Source organism: Diabrotica virgifera, chromosome 8, assembly GCF_917563875.1.
Source record: "Diabrotica virgifera virgifera chromosome 8, PGI_DIABVI_V3a".
NCBI lineage: Eukaryota > Metazoa > Arthropoda > Insecta > Coleoptera > Chrysomelidae > Diabrotica > Diabrotica virgifera.
The window spans coordinates 49,586,839-49,611,764 of NC_065450.1; the positions used below are offsets into that span (position 1 = coordinate 49,586,839).

Here is a 24,926-nt window from a genome sequence, read left to right on the forward strand (position 1 = left end):
TACTTGTCTGCTTAAGTGGGAAGGTCACATTTGTAATACATATTTAAAATACTTGTAGCTCAGTTTAAAACAAAGATGTATGTTTTAGGTGGACCATGTGATTCGCGAAGCAACAAATTTGGACAACTTGGCTTTACTATACGAGGGCTGGACTCCATGGGTGTGAAAAATCATCAGAGAAGGCAGCACTGCTGTCGCCTGGATCTCCGTCGGTTCTACTAGTAGAGCTCTGCACGCACGAGTTGTGCGGCTAACGTGGAAAAAGCAGCATCTCCATCTAATTCCACTTGCTTAACCGGATCAAGTCGCTTAGTTTTATTGTTTTTGCAAGAGGTCATCGGTCTACTGGAAGAGAAAAAAATCATCAAAATTGAGAAAATGAATTTTGCAACTCCGGTAAAACTTTGCTGTTTGTAAACATAGCAAAGTCTTTTATTAAATGCTGCTTTTTATTTTATTGTCCAAGGTATTGTCAGAGGTGGCAAAAAAAAATAAAAAAAAATCAGTTCTGTCAAGGTTGGCAGGACCAAGTATAAATATGAAGTTGTTTATTACACAGTTGACGAAATAACTATCTGTTTATGAAAAATCTTGAGTTGACTTATTACTTATGTTCGTCTTTTATAATATTTGCAAAATAAGACCTGTTTGTTTTCAAAGTGTGTGGTTAGTACATTCTGATCCCATAATAACCAACGAAAAACTTTAATAGATTTTTCTACACTAATTTAAATGTTTTCATTCTATATATTAGTTAATATTTCATATTTGATACTATATTTCTTAGAATAGGAAGTTACATTGGGTTGGCAGTGCCGTGTTGCCGAGATTCATCAAATGAATTTTGGCGTTGCAACGTCAGTCGTAACAGTTTTCGGTTAACTTTATTTAACTGCATCGGCTTTGATAGTTGCTGACTAAATTTCAAGAATAAATAATTCTGAAGCATTACCTATAAACCCAGAAAATAATATAAACTTACCTGCATAGAAATCGGCCCACTTAAAAATTGGTCATTTTTGATGTCTCATATTTCCTAAACGATTTCCGATTTAAGTGATTTTTTTAACATGTTATAGCCTGATTCTTTAGCAATAACACTGTAATAATATTGTTGCTAAACAGGTACATTTTCATTGCATACCGGGTGTAGCAATCAAACTGTGTTTTTTTTTTCAAAGTTTGCATCACCCTGTGGAATATTCTAGCATATAAAATACTGAAATTAAAACTCAACTATAGCCTCAGGTTTTCTTAATATTTTGTTTTTTGATTCATTCGTTTATGTTGGATAATAAAAAAGTTAGGTACTTGAACAACTAGACATGTTCTTCATCAATACACGATATTTCTAAATAAGTGCGACAAACTGTAAGGTGTAATTCTGCATGAAAAAATAATGACAGTTGGCTTTATAAAAGTATGTCCGCAAATGTTTCGTTTCCGAGATATGGGATGTTGAATTTTGTCTTACAAACTGACGATTTATTTATTGCTTTAAAACCAGTTGAGATATTCAAATGAAATTTGGTAGGTTTTAAGAGATAGTTATTGTGGATTTTTTGACATAAAGTTAAGGATTTTATATTCACCATTACTGTGCATACGGGTAATATGATCGGTCATACTACACGTATGCGCGCTAATGGTGAATATTAAATTCTTAATTGTATCTCAAAAAATGTGCAATAACTACGTCTTAAAACCCACCAAATTTCATTGGCATAACTCAACTGGTTTTAAAGCAATAAAATAAATCGTCAGTTTGTAAGAAAAAATTCAACATCCCGTATCTCGGAAACGAAACATTGTGTTTTAATTTCAGTATTTTATAAATGCTAGAATATTCCACAGGGTGATGCAAACTTTGAGAAAAAAAAAACAGTTTGATTGGTACACCCGGTATACAATGAAGATTTACCTGTTTAGCAACAATATTATTACAGTGGTATTGTTAAAGAATCAGTCTGTAACATGTTTAAAAGATCACTTAAATCGGCCAACAGGTTTAGGAAATATGAGACATTAAAAATGACATGACAAATTTTTAAGTGGGCCGATTTCTATGCACGTAAGTTTACTTCTTGAGTTTGATTGACTCACCCGTTTAGATCTTTTATTTTCGTTGAATGACTTTTTGACACTTTTGGTAGTCTTGACATCTTTGATTTTGTACAATAACTTTCGTTCTACTGTTATCCAAAAAACATTATGACAATGTTTAGTATCAGCAGGCGTCCCGTAATAGTCATTATAATCTTTTTCGGATATACGAAAAGATACCTATGACTAAAAAACGGGAGACTTAACTATCGACGGGTGTCACTTGTCGCATTCAAGAGGCGAAGAACTGACGGAGCGGTTCCGCAACTGTTGGAAATTCGTTCTCTGAAAGCGCTTCTTGCGGAACTTGTTACGGAACGGTTGCCATGACAGTAAGCTCATTTTAATTTCGCTACCTCCATCCAGCGTATGCTACTTTTGTTAATTTGTCAATAGACTTATTGAAAGATGGCGTCAAGTACTAATCATTAATTGCAAAATAGCGCAGGCGGTAGACAATCCATGATCTTTGACCATGAGTATGAAGTAAAAAATAATTTATTGTGCAGAGGCAAGTGTATAACCTCACATATATACCAGTACGTGATAGGCTGTCACGAATTTAGGGAGCGGAGCGTTCACAAGACGTAACACAACTGTTACCGCTCCATCGGGAACTGCTCCCTCACTTTTTCGTCTCCTGAATGTGACCAATGTCTCCTAAAGCTAGATTTTGGTTTTCCTTATTCATGGTAAAGGCCAGTGGCGCATCCAGGGGAGGGTGATGGGGACGATCGGCCCCCCTCTCAAACCAAGTTATATACAAAGATTACAAAAAAATTAATTTATTCATTTATTTTTCATAGAAATTTAGCCAATCGGCCCCCCTTTTGAAGATGCTGGATCCACCACTGGTAAAGGCTGCGGTTAGTTTTATGTAGGACTTTGAGAGGTTTGATCATTCACCATGATTTCACCAGTCGCAATTAGTTTCATATGATCGCAGTCGAATATCATAAAAAGTACGAATCAAGAAACTATGACAATATAGTCTTTCTGGAGGAGGAGCTCTCTGTATTTTCTTACCGGAAAACGTCAAAACCAGCTAAGATCCATTCTCTGCATTTTTGTTCTCTCTAAACGGTATTTATTTTAATCTACAATTATTAGTATAATGAAAATCGTTGAAATCAAGCCAAACGTTAAAAGGAAATCACACGGAACGTTGGAGCGGCAGGCCGAGTGAAATAGAAAAATGTAACAGAAAAATATAAAAACTGAAAACTGGATTCAACGCAACGTGAAATAGATTCAACGCAACGTGAAATAGCGAGTTTTCTGTCAAAATTATTTATTGTTGTTTATGATCCTTAAGCTAATACCATCCCAATCCTAATTTATTGCCTCTACCCCATTTTTATTGTCCTCAGGAGCGTGGATCATTTTCTGATGAATTGTGGTCAACTGACACAGTTCAAAGAGATTTAACATACAGCTGCTAAAACGTCCCCCTTTCGACTGAGCTAGGGAGCTGATACGATCAGTGTCGTAGTAATTTTACTATGTAGTGGTCGAACCACCTTATGTTAAGAGTTTTATCATTGTATGAATTAACCAACTGAATAAAAATTTTAACGCCTACACTGCTGGTGTATCATCCTTACTCTGGGCCCAACCGATTTTATCAAAAAAGTAAATATTTATTAATGTTACAGTACTTTGGGGTGCCAACTGTGTTCTCTTTCCTTTGCACTATCATATATTTTCTGTCTTTTTTTGCCGCCGTATAAATTGGTAAACCGCTTCCACACGTTCTTCAACGCGTTTTTGGTCCCAACCTTTATATTTTACATATAATGTGATATTACATGTCAAAGTATCAAATTACAGGTTACACATTTTACATGGAATTGTCACATTTCGCATGACGGTATACGATCATATAGTCCAAGAGGCAGCGCTGAAAAATATCTCTCAATTTACTAAAGCTAGTTATTTCACAGTTGATTACTGTGATCTGTGATTGTGTAGAGAAACATACTGCGGTCGGTCAAGCGAAACGTAGAACAGGTGGCTGACAGCTTGTCAAAGTTGCTTACCTGCGGAGGTAATTAAATCCATTTACTAAGGCTGAAAATCAGTACACACATTCTAAATTGAATATAAATAATAGTTATTATAGTCTGTCAGCTGTATGACGGGGCAGAGCCGGTCGGTCGGCCCCAATGAATGTACAGGGTTATTCACTATATTTTGACCCCCTCTAAACTGCTTTATTTACAGAATTAGAAAAAAATGTAAAATATACAACTTATTTGATTTTTTAATTATGATTTTTTGACATATATATCGTACTAATGACGTCATCCATCTGGGCGTGATGACGCAATCAACAATTTTTTTTAAATGAGAATAGGTGTCGTGTGCTAGCTCATTTGAAAGGTTATTCAATTCCCTATTCAGTAATATAAACATTAACATGATTGTTTATACAGGGTGTCCATAAAAATTTTTAAATTAAATTAATTGTTTAATTAATAATTCAAAAAAATTTTGAACACCCTGTATAAATAATGATCTTAGTGTTTATATTACTGCATAGAGAATTGAATAACCTTTCAAATGAGCTAGCACACGACCCCTATTCTCATTTAAAAAATTAGTCGATTACGTCATCAGTCCAGATGGATGACGTCAATAGTTCGATATATATGTCAAAAAATCATAATTAAAAAATCGAATAACTTTTGTATTTTACATTTTTTTTTCTAATTCTGTAAATAAAGCAGTTTACAAGGGGGTCAAAATATAGTGAATAACCCTGTACATTCATTGGGGCCGACCGACCGGCTCTGTCCCGTCATACAGCTGACCGACTATAATAACTTTTATTTATATTCAATTTAGAATGTGTGTACTGATTTTCAGCCTTAGTAAATGGATTTAATTACCTCCGCAGGTAAGCAACTTCGGCGCTGCCTCTCCGTCTAATAGTGGCATAATTCTTTTATTAGTAGCTGTATAATTGGGATAATTGTTAAAAATAAATAAATAATAATAAATTTAAACCGGTTGCAGTTAAAGATTTTAGATTTAATTTTTACGGCCTTTGGTTATTGATAATTTTTCCTATATTATATTTAAATGAAAAATTAAAGTTTTGCATTTTAATAAAATTTTTCCGAATTATGTATAAATTATGTATTTTAGTTGATTGTTTCCTTTAACTGATACTAGTCGTTTAAATGTTTTAGTTACTTAATGTTAAATGAAATTATGCTTTTGAGTTGAAATTTATATCAGACCAAACCAACTTTGCATATTTTATCTAAGATGCCAGTACCATTTGAAAGCATTTTTGATGTTCAGTGTGGTCACCAGACAATACTCTCCCATTTCTTCATACTCTCTCCCATCTGATACCTGGAATCGCCTCCTTAGCTGTTCTAACATTGTGTGAGTGTGTGAGCATGAATGTTCAAATTGAACTTAAAGGGCTATCCTAGTGTAAAAGTACGAACTTCATATACTTTTTGGTTAATTTCTATAATAAAAAGTACTAATTGTTTTGAAAATTTGCATGAGCATTTATTATAAAAAGAAGTACATGCGAAACAATTTTCATAAAAAATATATTGAAAATTAAACGATTTATGCGCCATCTACTGTCACCGTGAAAATAAAAACAGCGCCACTGCTGCAGGGATTGGGACTAATAGAGATCCTGAAACATAAAATTTCAAAGTGGTCAAAAAATATTTTTTTATGAAAATTGTTTTGCGTGTAGAGTTGGTACAAAACCTCGTGAACCTTGAAAATGCGTATGTATAACCGAAATAAAATGAAGCCAAAAACATACGACTATTTTATTTGCTGCGAATTGCGCGACAGGGTCCCATCTGCACCCTGATATTTTCAGTAATGTCGGATTCAATCGTTTCGTTCGTATATTGACGTCACCAAATGAATGAATTAGGTTCACGAGATTTTGTAACAGCAATACTTCTTTGTATAATAAATGTTCATGCAAATTTTCAAAACAATTGGTACAGTAAGTACTTTTTATTTTAGAAATTCCCAAAAAGATATATGAATTTCGTACTTTTACACTAGGATAGACCCTTAAATATATTTTTTTTATTTTAAAGGCCTAAGTGGTTTCTTCTATTATATAAGAAACCGAACACTAAATTTAAGAAACCCGAAATTAAAGAATACATTGAGCTTTTAACCATTGAAGGCTTTTATTTGACAGATACCTTGACCTTGAGTGACGACTATGTTTTTTTTTCTATAATTATAGTATATTTTTCTGATTGTGAAGGAACACAAAAAAACTGAAATTATAAATTATTTGATCTGAACGGACTAAAAATAGGTAAAACTGAATGTACCAACCAAATCTCACTTTGAAAATATAACAAAATTCTGCGTTCTTAACTATGTATCTTTAATTAATTGTTCACTATTTACACTTGTAGTATGCATAGCATTTTATATGTACAATTTTAATGTTGATAAATGTCTATCTATCACAAGGAAGATGAATGTAAGTAATAAATCTATATACTATCATACAAGATATGTAACATATTGATTGACACACAATGGCGATGATTATTTTTGAACAATTTTATATATAAAAAGTATCTTTTAGCAGTTTGTGCATACATAACTTATGTCTTATTATATTTTTATATAAGAAATACCTCAGCAGATACAAAAATATTAGTAACATTTTAAAAATCTAAAAAATTACAAAAAAATCGTTTAATAATTTATAAATTTTATTATCAGTAATCTTCGGATGTAAAATCATGTACAGTCGGAAAAATGAAAGAATACCCATGAACGATCATATCAAGCACATATTTTGGATTTGCTGCCTTTTTCTATAAATAACAAACGAGAGAGAGAGAGAGAGAGAGAGATTATTAAGTGTTGTCTGCTAAGAAAAAACGTTATTGAAGACATACGCAGTGACATATTTATAATTGACAGAGTGAGACGGCGATACAATTGTTCAACGTAGTTATATTAATTTAGTAGAAAATTTAAACTCACACCTGACTATTTCTGTACTTCTAATGTCATTCTTAGAAAAACATTCAACGTCAGTAGAGATAATGATTGTATAAACTACTATTCGAGTAATCGTGCTGGTCTGGAAAATTTTCTGGATACCAAAATGATCTGAATTCATTAAGTTTACTTTCATTTAAGTCACTTAATGCAGCTGACCTAAACGACATTTTTTAAATTCCTGTTACTATTTACGTCCGGCAACTTTAACATGGAGAAATTCATAATACTTTATATTACATTATACATTACATTATACATACATTATTTCTGTATTATTAATCTATATCAAATAATTAATTACGGTAGTAAAAGTAACATTTATTACCAATAAATATATAGGTATTATCAGAAAAAGAATAACATCACAAAAAATTTTTGACACATTCTTACGTAGCGAAAAATCGTACGGTGGGGTAGTAGTCACATCCGTTTATTTTCAGTATTAACTTAGTTTAGGCTTTGTTTTGACTAGAAATTTTTAATTTGATTCGTATGCATATAATCGATGACGCATGGGTATTCTTTCATTTTTCCGACTGTAATAGAATTACATTAGATCAAATACGATCACATAAACAATGTGACCACATCAAGTATACGGAGATTGTGTTTTTAGTTTTGCATATAGCCATTAAGGGGAACGGCGCAAAATGCAAAATTTTGACGCCTGTCAAAATTTTCAATGTGTTTTAAATGTATTCATTTTTTTTTTTTCGAATCCTTAGAAAACTATATTACCGAGGGCCGAAAGTCCCTTAGAATAAATAGAAAGTTTCTTTTGAATGAAATATTTGCAATTAAAAATCACACTAAATTATTTTCACCCCTGTAACTTATTAAAATAAACATTATAGAAGTCTTCAGGGACTTTCGGCCCTCGGTAAGAACGTAATCTTTCATTCTGCGTTTAAATTTTTCAAAAATATTTATTAGTTTTCTCAGGATTCGAAAAAAGTGAATACATTTAAAACACATTGAAAATTTTGACAGCCGTCAAAATTTTGCAATTTGCTCCTTTCCCCTTAAGACAAAACATAATCATTCAATCTTAGCTTGTCAACTGCTGAAGATAGATCTCCCTCATAATTTTCCATCTATTTCATATTAAAAAAATCACTTAAATCGGACAACAGTTTTAGGAAATACGAGCTATCAAAAATTACCCATTTTTTGGGGTGCCCGTTTTTCGTGCCGGTTTGTCAGAAAGTCCAATTTATCGACTTCTCTCATGTTTGCGTTGTAGAACCGAATGACATCAAGTCTTGAAATTTCTATATATTTTTTGTTAAGTCTGACCTTTTTTTCTAACGCTTACAAAATTTGAAGCCATAACAATAGATTTATTATCATACTATTTGGTCATTATGACTTCTCCATCACCGCAATTATTCAGAACTACCAAGAGCATTCTTTTTTAATACGTCGTCGCTGGAAAAAGGCGTATTTTGAAAACGATTAATTCGAACTATACTAGCAGCATATTTGTGCAGCAGATACTGTACTGTACAATAGGGAACTTGCATAAAATTTTAAAATCGAAAAAAATGCTATAAATCACAACAGAACATAATTTAAAATATATTCCAAAGAAAAAAAAGTTGTTATTGTCTTTCGTTTGGCCTCTAAAGACGATTAAAATCGAGATAAAATTCAAATTATAGCGGCCAGCCCAAAATGCGCCCTTATTGATCGTGACGTCATATCATTGTAATGTTTAAACTCAGCGCCATTAATTCATTACGTTTTGTATTCATTTACTTGTTGTAATCATTTTATGGTGTATTTCAGTTTTATAAATCTTTGGATAGTTGCTGTGAACTATATAATATTTAGTTCAGAGAAATAAGGAAAAAAGATCCTGTTGGTGACACGGTGATCCTCCAGGCCGAAACCAAATTTTTTGAGTAGTATGGACATCTATAATAATAACCTATATGTTTCCTGCAGCCGATTTTGATGATATACATAGTTATAAACAAATGAAGATCAAAAAACGGTAAATTTTCGCCTTTTTGGTCTATTACCAAAAAGTTAGCATTTTAAACAAATTTCAGAGTAATTTCAAACTCATAAATCGTATAAAAAACTTCAATATGGCGTTTGCTGAATATGTCTATCCTTATTGGTTGCTTAGAAAATTGCAAAATAAATCATAAATTTTGAGTTTTTATAAATATTTATAACATGTAAAAATTAACTTAGAACCTTCTTATTACACGGAATGCTGAGACTTCTGGTGCTTAAATCATACCCTAAATTTCAAAGCAATCGGTCAAATAGTTTAAAAGTTATTTAATTTGTTTTTCCCAAATTATTTTTTTTGCAACACTATAAGTCAGAAAATGATGAAGTTACAGTAATACTTTGGATAGTTTATGAAAGAAGAAGATGTACACTATTAGCTTAATTAAAAAAAAATGCCAAAAAATAATTCTAAATATTGCAAAGTTATTTTGCAAAAACATGTGAATTAAAAAAAGGGGGGGCTAACTTCGTCCCTAATTGTCCTAGGACAATTGTTTTTCTTTCTAAATGTGTATAAAAATTCAGTCTTTCTAAATATGAAAAAATAATTTTTCTACGGGTAACGGTTAAAAAGTTACTCTAATTGTTTATAAGTAAGCAAAAAATCGACATGTTTTTGCAAAATAATTTTACACTGTTTAAAATAATTTTTGTCATTTTTTTAAATTAAGTTAATAGTATAAATCTTCTTTCATAAACTGTCCGAAGTATTACAGTGACCTCATAATTTTCTGATTTATAGTGTTAAAAAAAATGAATTTGGGATAAACAAATTAAATAACTTTTAAACTATTTGACAAATTGCTCTGAAATTTACAATATAATTTAAGTACAAGAAGTCTCAGCATTCCGTGTAATAAGAAGGTTCTAAGTTAATTTTTACATAAGTTATGAACATTTATAAAATCTCAAAATTTATTAATTATTTTGCAATTTTCTAGGCAACAAATAAGGATAGACATATTCAGCGAACACCATATTAAAGTTTTTTATATGATTTATGAGTTTCTTATTCTCTTGTTTAGAATGCTTCACTTTTTTGGTTAAGATAATTTTTTAAAATGAAAGAGGTTTTTCTAAGGGCAGTCGGATAACTTGGTAAATATGTAAAAAATATGATAATATTATGACGTCACAAGGGTTCGCGAGCTTTTTAGATAGTTTGAAATGATTTAACATAGAAGATTTTAAATTTGTACTTTTAAGTTATTATAAGGTTTTGAGGCGTGAAATTTTGCAAATGTTATTTTTAAACGAAACTGAACATTATTATGTAATAAAACAAAAATGTGCAAGTTCCCTATCAAATGATAATCTGCTTTATTTGGAAAACCTTTATTCAAAGCGCATACGTTTCAAGAGGCACGTTTGGCCTAGTAGATATTTCCAAATTATGACCTAAGAGATCTATTATAAAAGATAATTAGTAAAGATAACATCACTTTTGATAGACACCGTATACAAGCGTAAAATACACAATTAGTGTCACAAATTTTGAATTTGAATAATTATTGCCTTGTGTAAGTCAATTGTATGTTATTAACAACGATATCCATGTCTAGTAAATGTCTAGAAGTGTTTCCAGATGTTCATCAAATATATCATAATCAATAAATTATAATATTAAATCATTTACTGATTGTTTTTGTAGGTGTTGTTTCAGTTATAGAAATAAATTTTAGAATACAAGACTTCATGTACCAAATTGAATTAATTAATAGTCCTGGATCCCGCGTACCAAAAAAAGTTTATTAATAGCAAGCTAAAAATTTGTTCATAGCTTAAAGGTGTGTAGTCGGACAAACTTTGATGTATGGGAACACTGGAACAGGAAAAGCTTTAATTTTGAAACGTGATAGACGTGTCATTTTAACGTTTAACATTTTAAAGTTTATGATTGTAAAAACTAGCAGGTTGTTTTTAAGTTTATTCAATAGCCAACGTTATATTTATAATTTATGAAAAAAATGTTCGTCCGCCAAAAATATTGGGCATTTTGACAAGTCCGACACGTAGAACAGGTCAAATGACAGAAATTATATTGATGGTGAATAGCAGTCTTACTTTTGCATGAGAGTTTAATGAAAGGGTAACAAATCAATTGGAAGTTCTGTCAGAAAAAATCATGGGACGTTTTCGTAGTCCGACGTTTTCTAATCAGCATTTTTGTCGTATCTTACAGGTTTTGAACGTCGGACTACGAAAACGTCCCATGATTTTTTCTGACAGAACTTCCAATTGATTTTTTTAATCTTTTATAAAACTTTCTTGCAAAAATCAGACTGCTAGTTATCACCATGATACTACGACAACCAGAGATAAAGCCACTTCGAGAACAACTTTTAACCGGTGTGCGCATGACGTCAGCGCACGACAACTTGTACGGAGACTTATGGGAAAGCATAGAGTTTTATACGGTTTTATACATTTTCGTGTTATTAAATAACTGAAATTGCCGTTCGTTTGTTCTCTTACACTGTTTAATTTATACTTTGATGAATTATTATAATTATACCAATAAAATAATACAATATATTATGTAGGTACTGGACTAAAAAACGTAATAGTTTTTTCACTGCAAAAATTTAAAAGGTTTCTTGACATGCAGAAAACTTTAAATAAACCGCGTCAAATAAAAGATGGTTTATTAATAAATAACAAAAAAACTAAAGTTTTAAAAAAGTATTAAAATTACAAAAACAAAATTAAGTAGATAGATTTAGATGGATTTAAAGAGGTGGCCGTTTAGCCTATTCCACTGCTACCTTTTCAGATCTATTGTGGTCCTCTTATTCTAGATTACATTCTTTAGTCTGGCCCTTTTTAAAAGGTCCAATAAGCCCCAATTCTCACCGCACATTCTTCTACATTTGCCCAAGGACATAGTGGTGTGGCTCCCGTGTGGTTTTCAGGATGTGAGTATTCCATTTCAGCCTATGATCAGTATAAACCCCAAGGTATTTTGTTTTTTTGGCAAATGAAATCTCTGTTCCTCCCAGAACCGGTATACTTGGGGCTGCTTACATTCTCCCAGACACCAGCTGGCCCTGATGACGATTGATATATCGTCAGTGTATCCTAGACAAAAGAGGTGACAGAACTCCTCCTTGTGGACAGCCTCCACCTACTCTTGCTTTAATGGTTGTTTTAACTAGAGTTGATATTACTATCCTATTCTCCAGATATAACCTTATCTATCTGCATATTACCGCAGGGATTGTTTATCGACTATTTATGTAGTCTATATCCGCTAAATTTAGTTTCAATAGGGCCACCACGAGAAGGGTGCAATCAAAGATTACACACCCCCAATCAATGTTGGGAGTACCCAGCGGTCTTGGGATGGTTTAAGGAGGTGCAAAGTCCTAAGACTCTCCAAGCAAAACTCATCCCCTGAGATTAGTTCTTTTCCCGCTCAGCTTTACGCCGACTAGAAAAAGAGCACATCCCTCGGCCCCAAAAAAAAAACAAAAAAAAACAACAAAAAAACAAAAACAACAAAAAACAAAAACAAAAAAAAACAATATTACATTTGATTCATTTTACTTAACAATTTTTGCAATTTTTTTTTGTATTTTAGACTTTTCTTTCAACTTTTGGTTCAAAACTCGCATTCGAAAATACATCCGACATCTAAAAAATAGTTTTTTCACATCCCCAGATATTTTAACATGAACAAATCTTTCCAATAGACTTTTGATAATTTTTGATGCCAACTTTAATAGTGTCCCCATTGAATTGGTAAAAAATATTTTCTAGTTCACCACAGTTCGTAAGTAATATTTATGAAGGCTTAACCAAACTTCCTTCTGAGAGATGATTTACCCACGAGGAAGAAGTGTTACTATTTGTAGAACTGCCCAAACTCTCTTTATGTCGTAGTTTGAAAGCTATGAAACCAGCTAAATTTTCTAGTCCATCATGATACAACTCTTCCATTTCAAAATCTGTTTGATGGATTTCATCTTCTGAAGTTACTGGAAGATTTAATTGACTAAAGAGTGGTTCTTTTACCGTCACTGAATCTACTACATCATTGTTGTAACAATCAAGATTCAAAGAGCTTCCTGCTTTCATGTTTTGAAGCGACATGTTTGTTGTTTCTGGTAGGTTACTTACATTAGCTGACAGTGAAATAACTTCATCGTTCCGACCCATAATAAAATTACGAAGACGGTATTTAAATTGCAAAGGAGACGGATCATCATGTAAACCTCCAATCGCATGTATTACTGAGAATAGTCCTAAGCAATCTTGATTTAAATTATATGTTTTTATATAATTAATGTTGAAATCTTTTTTTTTTAATCTAGAAAGAGTAGTCGCAAATATTTAATACTAACAATAATACCATGCTGAAAGGGCAGTAATGACTATTTCTAATTATTATATTTAAGAATTTTATCCCGAAAATATAGCTTTATGCTTTCCGAAAACTTTAGCAAACTGCATAAAGTAACAAACCCAAGTTAAAAATCTAACATTTGGCCTGACGTTTGTCGGTCAGTAACGTAGGCGTAGAAGAGAGAGAGACAGGCTTATTCATGCGCGTGGCTTTATCTCTGGGGTTGTCGTAGTATCATGGTTATCACCAACATAATTCCTGTAATTTTACATGTTCTACGTGTCAGACTTATTAAGATGCCCAACATTTTTGTCTGACAAACATTGTTTCATATATTATATTATAACGTTAGCTATTGAATAAACTTATAAACAACCTGCTAGTTTTTACAATCATGAACTTGTCTGTCTACGTTTATGACGTTCCACACTTAAATCTTCCCCTGTTCCAGTGTTCCTATACATCAAAGTTTGTCCGACTAGACACCGTTAAGCTATTAACAAATTTTCAACTTGCTATTAATTACCTTTTTTTGGTACGCGGGATCCAGGACTATAATGTCATCCAAAAAATTATTAAATTAGTTTATTTCTAAAACTGAATATTAGATTTATACTAATAGGATATGCTAGGGTAATTTTTGTTTTTTAGTAGATTGATTTAGAAAGAATTGTGATGAACAGTATACATTAGAGTCAGTACCTACACATTTTAATTATTTCATCTGGGTATCTAAACTCTCATCGCTGACTACAGTATTTGTATATGTTTGTTACGATCTTGTTTTATTTCATTTTTCTTTAAGGATCCCAATTTCACATAATTTTTGGTATCGACTCTTATTTCCAATAAATATGTAAAACAAACAGTTGTTTTTTTTTAAGTGAATACTTCTTATCGTTCTATAACGGTATGCCTTCAGCCCGGCGTTGGCAGATCAACAGCATAGACCCGCACGCGTTTCAGTACCAGCTCAACCACACCAGTGGCGTGCTGGAACTTTTCAAGCGGCCCGGTGATTTTATAGAAAAACCTCCCATCCTCATTTTACCTTCCATTACAGGATTTTTTACTAGTTATTTATAAAACAAAAATAAAAAAGAGATAGGCAGGGTTGTTGATGTTTGTTTCAAAGTTGTGACTGCATAGCTCCACCGAGGACGCATGGGATGCAGAAATAGCTATCTGAAGATGGCGGTCCAACTCTGAATCAAATTAAGACAAAACTGCCGTTATCTCTTTTTCATCTTTACTCAGAATTGAGTATTATAAACTGTCTTTCGGTCCTTTTCCTTGACGAAGGGAAGGTAAATGCGTGGCCAAAGTGTCCTCTATTTGCTTTCTCCTATTTTCGTCGTCTCTGTGTTTATATATTGTAAAAACCTGAGATACAGGATGCAGCCAGAAAGCAGTTTATTAGCGAAAAGTCTTAGATTTAAAATATTGTTTATTATATTTTTAATTTCAATTATTCTAATTGTTTAAAAAGTAGTAAACTTTGTATCTGGGGCTTTTCGTTGTTTTCCTCGTATTACAAAAATAAAAATTATTTTTAAATCAAATATAAAATTTGAATTCAATGAATTTTTTTTAATTTTCTGTTTTTATTTAAGAATAAGCAATCTAATCTTACAAATAATATATTATCACATGTACGACAATATTGTATCCACTAGAGCACATAGCAACCACACTACCACACTATGTGCCACCTCTCCGACGGAACCAAGGACTGATGGCTACCGAGAGTGTATGTACTTATGAAGAGAAAGGAGAACCATGAAATCAGTTCCACTCGGTGTACTGAACTGGGAAGGAACTCAAACGGCAGTTATGCAATGGAGTGAGTTGGAACTCTGCCGTGACAAAGGTACTTTGGACTGAAAAAATGCTTTGTCGAACTGTAAGCGCAGTGAGCGGTAGCTGCCATCTCCGACCCAGAGCTGCCGGATGGGTAACTGTGTGTCGATACTTAGATCTACAGACCGAGCAAGCTTTGTAAATTCCACGGCTTCGCGCAATCGTACTTGCGACTGCGTCAGGTGTTTGGTTGTTGATTCTGTTTGAATATTGGTACTGATTCTGTGGTGAATTTTTAAAACTTTTAAGTGTGGTTTTTGACCGTTGTGGGAAATTATTTATTTAGTTTTGTGTTTATAATTTAGACTCTTGTTTTATTTTCGAAGTTTTTTTGCTATACTTAAGTAGAAAATGAATATATTTTGTATTATACTTAAATAAAAAATACAGGATTTTCTGAATTGCTATTTTCCAAATAGCTTATAAAATGATTAAAAATTAAATATCCATGAAAAAAAAAATAGAATTAATTTCATCATTTTCGTGTCTCATGTGGCGTAGCTACTTTTGCTACTACCCAACGCTTGGCTACTCTACATACAATTTGTATTATTTTATTGAAAAAAACCAATAAGCATTTACTCTGCAAATTGTAATATAGGTATATTTTGCTTTGCATTTTCATATAAAAAAAAACTGCGGTATAATATAATAATTATTATAATACAATATAATATAATATGTATAATATATTTAAGTTTTTAATATTGCTAATCCAGATTTAACCATATACGACTCACACTCCCTCTAAGGGGAAAATTGACTCGTCCCAGATACCTAAGGTATTAAAAGGATTGAGCTCTGGTGGGACTCTTTCCATGTTATCGAGCCCTAGGTGACTTGGTATGTACAGTTACGGTCACTGAATAGTTTACACTTTAATTTTTATATTGTAATACTGTAAAATTGCAGTGTCGTACGGATTTGATAAATGTCAAAGTCAAAAAATCTCAAAAAGTCAATGCTTGTCAAAAATTTCGTGAGGGTTGAAAAATAAAATGAGAAACTAAACCCTATTAAGACCATAATCCATTTTATTCAAAAAAACTTTTTTCTATATTTTCCATTTTGATAAATTTTGTAAAATTTATTTTTATTATTTTGATTTTTTAATTTTAATCAGCCTATTCCAGGTACACCACTGGCAACGTCACTTTGACGCAAGAGGTGCGTTTAAACGAGGTAAAAATTTAAAAAATCGGCTCCTAGATAAGCCAGCCTATAAACTATTCACTGGCCGTAACTGTACATACTTAATGTAAATAAAAAACAATGTTAAAAACTTTAATAATATGTATTAGCAATATTAAAAGCTGTATATTATATTATAATATAATTTTAATGTAATAATAATTTTTTTAATGTATTTTTTTATTAATAATTATGTTACGGTAGAAACGATTATTTACTTAAATTTGACAAATTCTAACTCCACTCGACCACACAACTTGAAACACAAGTAAGTACGGTTGCGTGAAGCATGGCGCGAAGCCGTGGAATTTATAGGACTAGCTCGGTCTGTAGGTCCTTGTTGTACGATGTTTGATTGTGATCACACTGGATTGAAGTGTGATGGAAGTTTAAACTGTATATAAAGATCCTCAATACATTTATTTTATTTTAACCTGTGTTTTACTGAGTCTGTTGTCCTGAAAGAACTACCCGTCACTGTTCGGTGTGGAATTTTGGCGGGTGTAAAGTGGTATTGGGCGTCACTCAAAAATCGTTACGCGAGAGGTTACCTTGCGGTTTCGCGTTATAGGTACGTTACTTAACTTATATAGGTACTTAATCAAATTATGTAGGTACGGAAGGTTAACATATTTTTAAAATTGAATAAAGGAATTGTATCGTTTTAACAAATTACGTTATATTCAAATAATAATTATTATGTTTTTATTTATATCAGCAAAGTATAGAATACGTTATTTACGTTTGAGTTTGACAAATCCGTCAATGTCGAACTAAATTTTAAATTAGGTATTAATAAAATATAAATGACATTTGCTAGCGAATTTAAATACAATATAAATAAAAATGGTCAACATTAATTTTAGCACATACGATATGTCCTGCTCTAACGGTATATATCTAAGTATGTGTGTGTGTGTGCTATAGTCTGTTCGCTAAACTCAGACGCAACTTTCTGGATATTTTAGTCGGTAATTTTGCCAATTTTAGTAAAATTGGCAAAAAATAATTACTAAATAGTTAATAATCACTAAATAGTTAGTAATTTTGCAAATTTTTGCAAAATTGGCAAAAAACAAAAAAAGTATCGACTAAAATATCTAGCCAGTTGCGTCTGAGTTTAGCGAACCGACTATATCTGATTTTCTTGACTGTGGACATAATCCATTAGCCGAACTAAAATTACTCTTATGAGGTACCTCTTATACTCTCATTATATTTTTGAATATGAATGCCCTATTTGATAATAATGATTACAAATATAAGTACCTACTTATCTATATTAATGATAGCTTTTTCCGTTCTTTTTTTCTTCTTTTTATTTTTTTTTATTTATTATTTTTTTCTTTATTTTAGTCACTCGTTAGGTCATGTATAAAAAGTTCTTGACAATTATCCGGTATTAAACTCTCTTTAGCAATATTTTTAAGTATAAACTTTTCGCATAGAATTTTTCGTCTTAGATACAGTGGTGGTTCAGTGCACTCTGTACTTAAATTTGATGTTGGGGTGCTTATGAGAGCTTCGATATATCTAAGTAAAAATAATTTTTTTTTTAATTATATATTTAATCACCAGAAAATACCAGCTGCCGGACTATAGCTAAAGCAGAACTATCAAAGCCTACAAATCTGACCCATTTCACTATATTCCTTACTTAGACTGAATATAGCTTCTGGATTTTTTGTATATTACAAACTTCATATTCCATTTTATTTTTTTCTACTATTTTTTCCTGAATAAACTTCTTTTTTTTATCTTCCAACTTCCAAGATATGATTTTTGGAATTCTCTCCGATATGTATAATATGGCTTCATTTGTCAATGATTTTAAACTTTGTAAACGTTTTTTTAATGCATATTAACTATAATATTCAAATATCATGAATAACAAAAAAGTTGGAGCAAAAGGAGTAAGATCTTGCTAAGATGAAACAAATAAACAAACCACTTTTCATAAAATAGTTTATTACAATTAAAAAAATATTCTAAAACATCATATCAGAATAAACGCATTCAACTAGATTAAACCTTATTGTAAACTATAAAATTAATATGAGCGACCAATTACAAAATATGGCGTTAGAGTACTATAGGTTAGAGCGTTGATTGAATAACCGAATCATCATGGTGAATTCAATCAACGGATAAGAGTAAAAATTAAAGTTCGAGTGACCTTCTAGCTAAGGTCTGGTGTTGGGTTTTCAGTTGCGCCTCTAACATGACACGAAGACCACTTACATAGCCGGGACCGACGGCTTACGTGCCTTCCGAAGCACGGTGACGGCTTGAATACTTTATGAAAAATAAAAATTTTGTTGTCGGTGCCGTGGATCAAACTCGTGCGTTTCGGCTTGACATGTCAGTATCTTAGCCGCTAAGCTACGGCCCCCGCGTAAGTCATACATATAATTATTAACAACTACTTGGTAGTCACAAAAAAAATTAAATTTCAAAAAATTAGTTCGAATTTTAAAAATTAAAAATTCAAGACTATGATATTCTATTTATCTTGATTTATTACATTGTTTGTATTACTACATTACCAATATTATTTCCTACGATGAATTTTTAGAATGATGAATGTTAATTGTACAATTATACAAGGTGTCACAAGAAAATTGGTCAATTATATCCTTTAGGTATGAAAATATTTATTGGTTAATATTCAGAACTAATCATCAGGGAGCTGCTGAATTAGGAGTAGGTATTGTATATCGTATAGAAGCGTGGGGAACAGTTAAGTAATATCAAGTTCATTTGCTTTATGTAGGTAACCGAAGTTCAAAAAGTAGGTAGGTACTTCTATAAGAAAATATGAAAAGTAAAAGTTTATGATCGACTTTTGGAAGAAAGTATATGTGATAGATATAAACTTTATAAAGAATATTGCGCATCCATGACATCTTTTTGCGTCCTAAACCTCCTACCCTCTCTCTTTCCTTCTAGTACCAGTTGCTAGAGTTTATCGTTCTCCTCGTAATATGTGCCCCAAATAAGCAGTTTTCTTATTTTTCTACATATTCAGAAAGTTCACTATCCTGGAATAGGTACTAAGGATTTGATCACTATAATGTTTTTAAAAGGGTCGTGTTTTTTCTTTAATTGGTCAGATGGACGTCAACAGATATGAAAAAGAATATCAGCCAGTTTGTATTACTCAAAGGCTTCCATTTGGCGATTGGTTGGTTATAGTTTGGGTAGGAATCTCTCCACAAGTAAGTACGAGTTAGTGTTCTTTACAGAAGCCTTTTCTCTTACAGCTGTTTCAGCAATTACCTTTTTGAAATATCTAAATGATTTGTATGTCAGACAATTGCATTGGTCAGGATTTGCTCCACACCATCAACCCTTAAAACTTGGTTGGAATGGAATAAATTGGAACGACCTATATGCTCCAAGAAATATCTAGGTGGCAAGTGAATTCCCAATGTAGGAGTGGATTGATCCAAAAATCAACTAAATGAATCAAATGGAAATGAATTACACTAATATGTAAAGCGTTGGAAACAATATCTTCGCAGTAAAAACTTAGGAGATAGGCGCAAAATCTTTGTCTAATGCTATTTGAATGCATTCATTTTTTTTTCGAATCCTGAGAAAACTAATAAGGATTTTTGAAAAATTTAAACGCAGAATGAAAGAATACATTGTTACCGAGGGCTAAAGTCCCTGAAAACTTCTATAATGTTTATTTTAATAAGTTACAGGGGCGAAAAAAAAGAGAAAATTTAGTATGATGTTTACTTTCAAATATTTCATTCAAAAGCAACTTTTTGTTTATTCTAAGGAACTTACGGCCCTCAGTAATAATGTGATCTTTCATTCTGCGTTTAAATTTTTCAAAAATACTTGTTAGTTTTCTCAGGATTCGAAAAAAATGAATGCATGCAAAATAGCATTGGGCTAAGATTTTGCGCCTACCCCCTAAATGAACACAATTGTTTGAATCGATATGAGGAACACAGTTACTGGCTTGGGTCAGGATCATCTGGGGGTTCGTCAATTACCAAGGTAAAGTTTGATGGTGGGGCCACAACTGACTCATCCCAGTTTTTCCAAGTTTGTATTTCTTCAAACAACCGCCTTCCGGGACTTTCCACAGCTGAACATTGGCAATGGCCTAGTAGTTTGTAGTCAGGGTCTATGGATCCTCTTTTAATGCCGGTTTCGATAAGATCTTGAGCTTTTTTCAGAGCTGACTCTGGGGGTAGGTGGTCTATAAAGCATCCGATGAATGAAATTCCAATTGATCTAAAATAGAAAAAGTAATATTCATTAATAAAATCAATAAATAGACAGGCTTATATTGAAAAAGTACAAACATCCCTTGCACATGCCAGCTTATTTTTAAAAAGTACTTAAACTACACTGCGCCTCAGAGAAAACGGGCGGCCCAGAAAAATGGTTATTTTTCATGTCTTGAATTCCCTAAATAGTCCAGAAAGCCACTGCGCATCCGCTAGGAAAAATATTCCGATTCGGATTTTTTCACAATCTTACTCAAAATGGACCCCTTTTAACAAATTTGCATGTTGCCAAGACTAAAAGTGGGTCAAAAATTTTTTAAACGTTTTTTTTTATTTTTTTCCGAAAATTATTTTTTTTTTGCATTGAACAAAGTTTTTTTAGGTATTTTGGATCATTCCAAACAGAAAAGGTCTTTAGTGACTTTTCTCTAAAGTTGATAGTTTTTGACATATAAGCGATTAAAAATTGAAAAATTGCGAAATCGGCCATTTTTAACTCTTAAAAACTATGTGAAAAACTGAAAATTTGAATGTTCTTAAGCTAGGTAGATATTCTTTAAACATCGATTGATGAAATCCCGAAGAGTTTTTGCAATACAATATTCAAAACTCCTTAGTTTTTTAATTGCTAATCAAGCGTGCGCGACACTATTTTCCACCGCAGCATGTGTATGGTACATTCCATGTCAAATCACTCAGGCAAAAAATTTTGGATCTCCGATTTGTCTGAAAATTGGTATATAACTTCTGCGGGACATAAAAATAAGATATTTAAGGTCAAAAATTCTTCTTCTTCTTTTTTTCTCAAAATGTTATTTTATGCGATTTTACAGTGATTTGGTGTTTATTTAAACAAATTTGCATTTTCTGTCGTAAAGTATCAATGAAAAACATAATATTTTAATAGAAAGGACCCAAAAATGTGTAAAAAACGTTAAAATACCGTTTTTTTACATTTTCCTCCATTCCCAAAATACATCATCATCGATTTGGCTGAAAATTTGTCCACAGATAGCCAAAAGACAGGACTTTAAGTGGTTAGAAGGATTTGAATTATATTACAATACCAAAAAAGTTACATGCAGTAATAGCAGACTCAAAAGTATATATTAGTCCAGTCGAGATAGCATTTGACCTTGAATGCCGAGCTGCCCAAAATTTTATTTTTCTGATCTTTAGGGGAGTCAATAGTAGCCTAAATTTAAAATCACGAATGAATTCCTCCGTTACCTTAGCCGCCATCTTGATTTTAAAGGAGAACCTGTTTTGCTCAATACGTCCGCCATTTTAGCTTTTCGACAAAAATGGTAGGAACTGAAATTGTTCCAAATAAATCGTATTTACAATTATTACAATTTATTTTTAACAATTTTTGTCGTGAGGTCGATATTTTCGAGTTAATTTTACTTACAGTAGACGCCTATATTTTGGACTATAATATTGCATGTAACTTTTTTGGTATTGTAATATAATTCAAATCCTTCTCACCACTTAAAGTCCTATGTTTTGTCTACCTGTGGCAAATTTTCAGTCAAATTGATTATGATGTATTTTGGGAATGGAGAACAATGTAAAAAACGGTATTTTAACGTTTTCTACACTATAAAATTTGATCAAAAGCTTGTTCTGAATCAAAGTAACTTGTAATAATGGCATATAATGATATTTTTGAGTCCCTTCTATTAAAATATTATGTTTTCCATTGATACTTTACGATAGAAAATGAAAATTTGTATAAGTAAACACCAAATCACTGTAAAATCGCATAAAATAACATTTTGAGAAAAAAAGAAGAAGATTTTTTGACTTTAAATATCTTATTTTTACGTCCCGCAGAAGCTATATACCAATTTTCAGACAAATCAGAGGTCCAAAATTTTTTTTGCTCCAAAATTGAGTGATTTGAAATGGAATGACCCGTATCTAGTATACAGTATGGCGCAAATGAAAGGAATAAATTCGTTATTTCGTAAACCGGCGACTTTAAGGGAAAATCCCGAAACAGATCGACTTTTTATTTTTAAGTTATGATATTGTGGCATATAGGGTATACTAGTGACGTCATCTATCTGGGCGTGATGACGTAATCGATGATTTTTTAAATGGGAACAGGGGTCGTGTGCTAGCTCATTTGAAAGGTTCTGCAATTCTCTATTCAGTAATATAATTATTTATACAGGGTGTCCAAAAAAATTTTTAATTAAATTATTTGAAAAAAAAAGAAGAATGTATGTAATTTATTTAATTCAAAATACATTTTACTGTTGCCCAAAAACTAAAAAATGTTTATTTCCCAAATAAATATTGCTTTTCGATTAAATTCAATGTTCAAGCCAGCTCCCGCCACCAGCCACCTGCCTCTTGGAAGTTTGAACATTTAATTTAAGCGAAAAGCAATGTTTTTTTGATTTGTGAAAGAAGTAAAATGTATTTTGAATTAAATAAATTACATACATTCTTCTTTTTTGTCAAATAATTTAATTTAATAAACATTTTTTGGACACCCTGTATAAATAATTATGTAAATGTTTATATCACTGAATAGAGAATTGAAGAACCTTTCAAATGAGCTAGCACACGACCCCTATTCTCATTAAAAAAAATCATCGATTACGTCATCACGCCCAGATGGATGACGTAACTAGTATACCATATATGCCACAATATCATAACTTAAAAATGAAAAGTCGATCTGTTTCGGGATTTTTCCTTAAAGTCGCCGGTTTACGAAATAACGAATTTATTTCTTTCATTTGCACCATACTGTATACATATGCAACGGTGGAAAATAGTGTCGCGCACGCTTGATTAGCAATTAAAAAACAAAGTACATAGTTTTGAATATTGTATTGCAAAAAACTCTTCGGGATTTCATCAATCGATGTTTAAAGAATATCTACCTACCTTGATTACATTCAAATTTTCAGTTTTTCACATAGTTTTTAAGGGTTTAAAATGGCCTATTTCGCAATTTTTCAATTTTTAATCGCTTATAATATGTCAAAAACTATCAACTTTAGAGAAAAGTCACTAAAGACCTTTTCTATTTGGAATGATCCAAAAAACCTAAAAAAACTTTGTTAGATGCAAAAAAAATAATTATAGGAAAAGAACAAAAAAAAACGTTTAAAAAATTTTTGACCCACTTTTGGTCGTGGCAACATGCAAATGTGTTAAAAGGGGTCCTTTTTGAGTAAGATTATGCAAAAATCCGAATCGGAATATTTTTCCTAGCGGATGCGCAGTGGCTTTCTGGACTAAAACCTGTTGTTTGATTTAAGTGATTTTTTAAATATGTTATGGCAACAATATCGCTGTAATAATATTGTTACTAAACAGGTAAATTTTCATGGTATACCGAGTGGACCAATCAAACTGTTTTTTTCTCAAAGTTCGCAACACCCTGTGGAATATTCTAGCATTAATAAAATACTGAAATTAAAACCCAACTATGCCTTAGGTTTTCTTAACATTCTGTTTTTTGATTCATTCGCTTATGTTGGATAATAAAAAAGTTAGGTACTTTGACAACTAGAAATGTTCTTCATCAGTACAGGGTGTTTCTAAATAAGTGCGACAAACTTTAAGCGGTACTTCTGCTTGAAAAAATAATGACTTTTTTGCTTTATAAACATATGTCCGCAGATGCTTCGTTTCCGAGATAGGGCTGTTGATTTTTTTTACAAACTGACGATTTATTTATTGCTCTAAAACTGGTTGAGATATTATGCAAATGAAATTTGGCAAGTTTTAAAAGATAGTTTGACATGCAATTAAGATTTTTTTATTTTCCATTGGCGCGCATACGGCTCATATTACCGTTTAGGTCCTATTGCGAGATAATTGAGGCGTGTCATTCTTAAAACTCACTGTAAAAATAAAAATGTATAAATAAATAAATAAATAAATTAAGTAAATAAAGTATGCCCCCATTTTCTGGGAACCACATATTTGCAAATATTTATTTTCATGGTATCAAAAGTTTCTTAATGTTATTTTGTAATTTGATTTTACTCATGTAATTCTTATCACAAAAGTTTTTTCTTGTTTAGTACAGTGAAATATATCTCCGATAATTTTGTTTGTCAATGATATCTCATTCCACATTATTATTGAAATTTAAATGG

General features: G+C 31.8%; 2 protein-coding genes across 2 annotated transcripts in view; one reads left to right on the forward strand and one right to left on the reverse strand.

The window, feature by feature from the left end:
* LOC114338382 (serine/threonine-protein kinase SMG1) overlaps window positions 1-14,364 on the forward strand; it is a 213,284-nt gene extending 198,920 nt beyond the window's left edge. The window contains exon 9 of the mRNA XM_050658765.1: window positions 89-14,364. Coding sequence (XP_050514722.1) covers window positions 89-166 — 78 coding nt within the window. The 3' untranslated portion in view covers window positions 167-14,364. The remainder of the gene's footprint in view (window positions 1-88) is intronic.
* A 4,136-nt stretch (window positions 14,365-18,500) lies between these two features.
* The window catches only part of LOC126889980 (peptidoglycan-recognition protein LE-like), a 48,484-nt gene continuing 42,058 nt past the window's right edge, over window positions 18,501-24,926 (reverse strand). Inside the window, exon 4 of the mRNA XM_050658769.1 lies at window positions 18,501-20,803. Within this exon, the coding sequence (XP_050514726.1) occupies window positions 20,518-20,803 (286 nt within the window). The 3' untranslated portion in view covers window positions 18,501-20,517. The remainder of the gene's footprint in view (window positions 20,804-24,926) is intronic.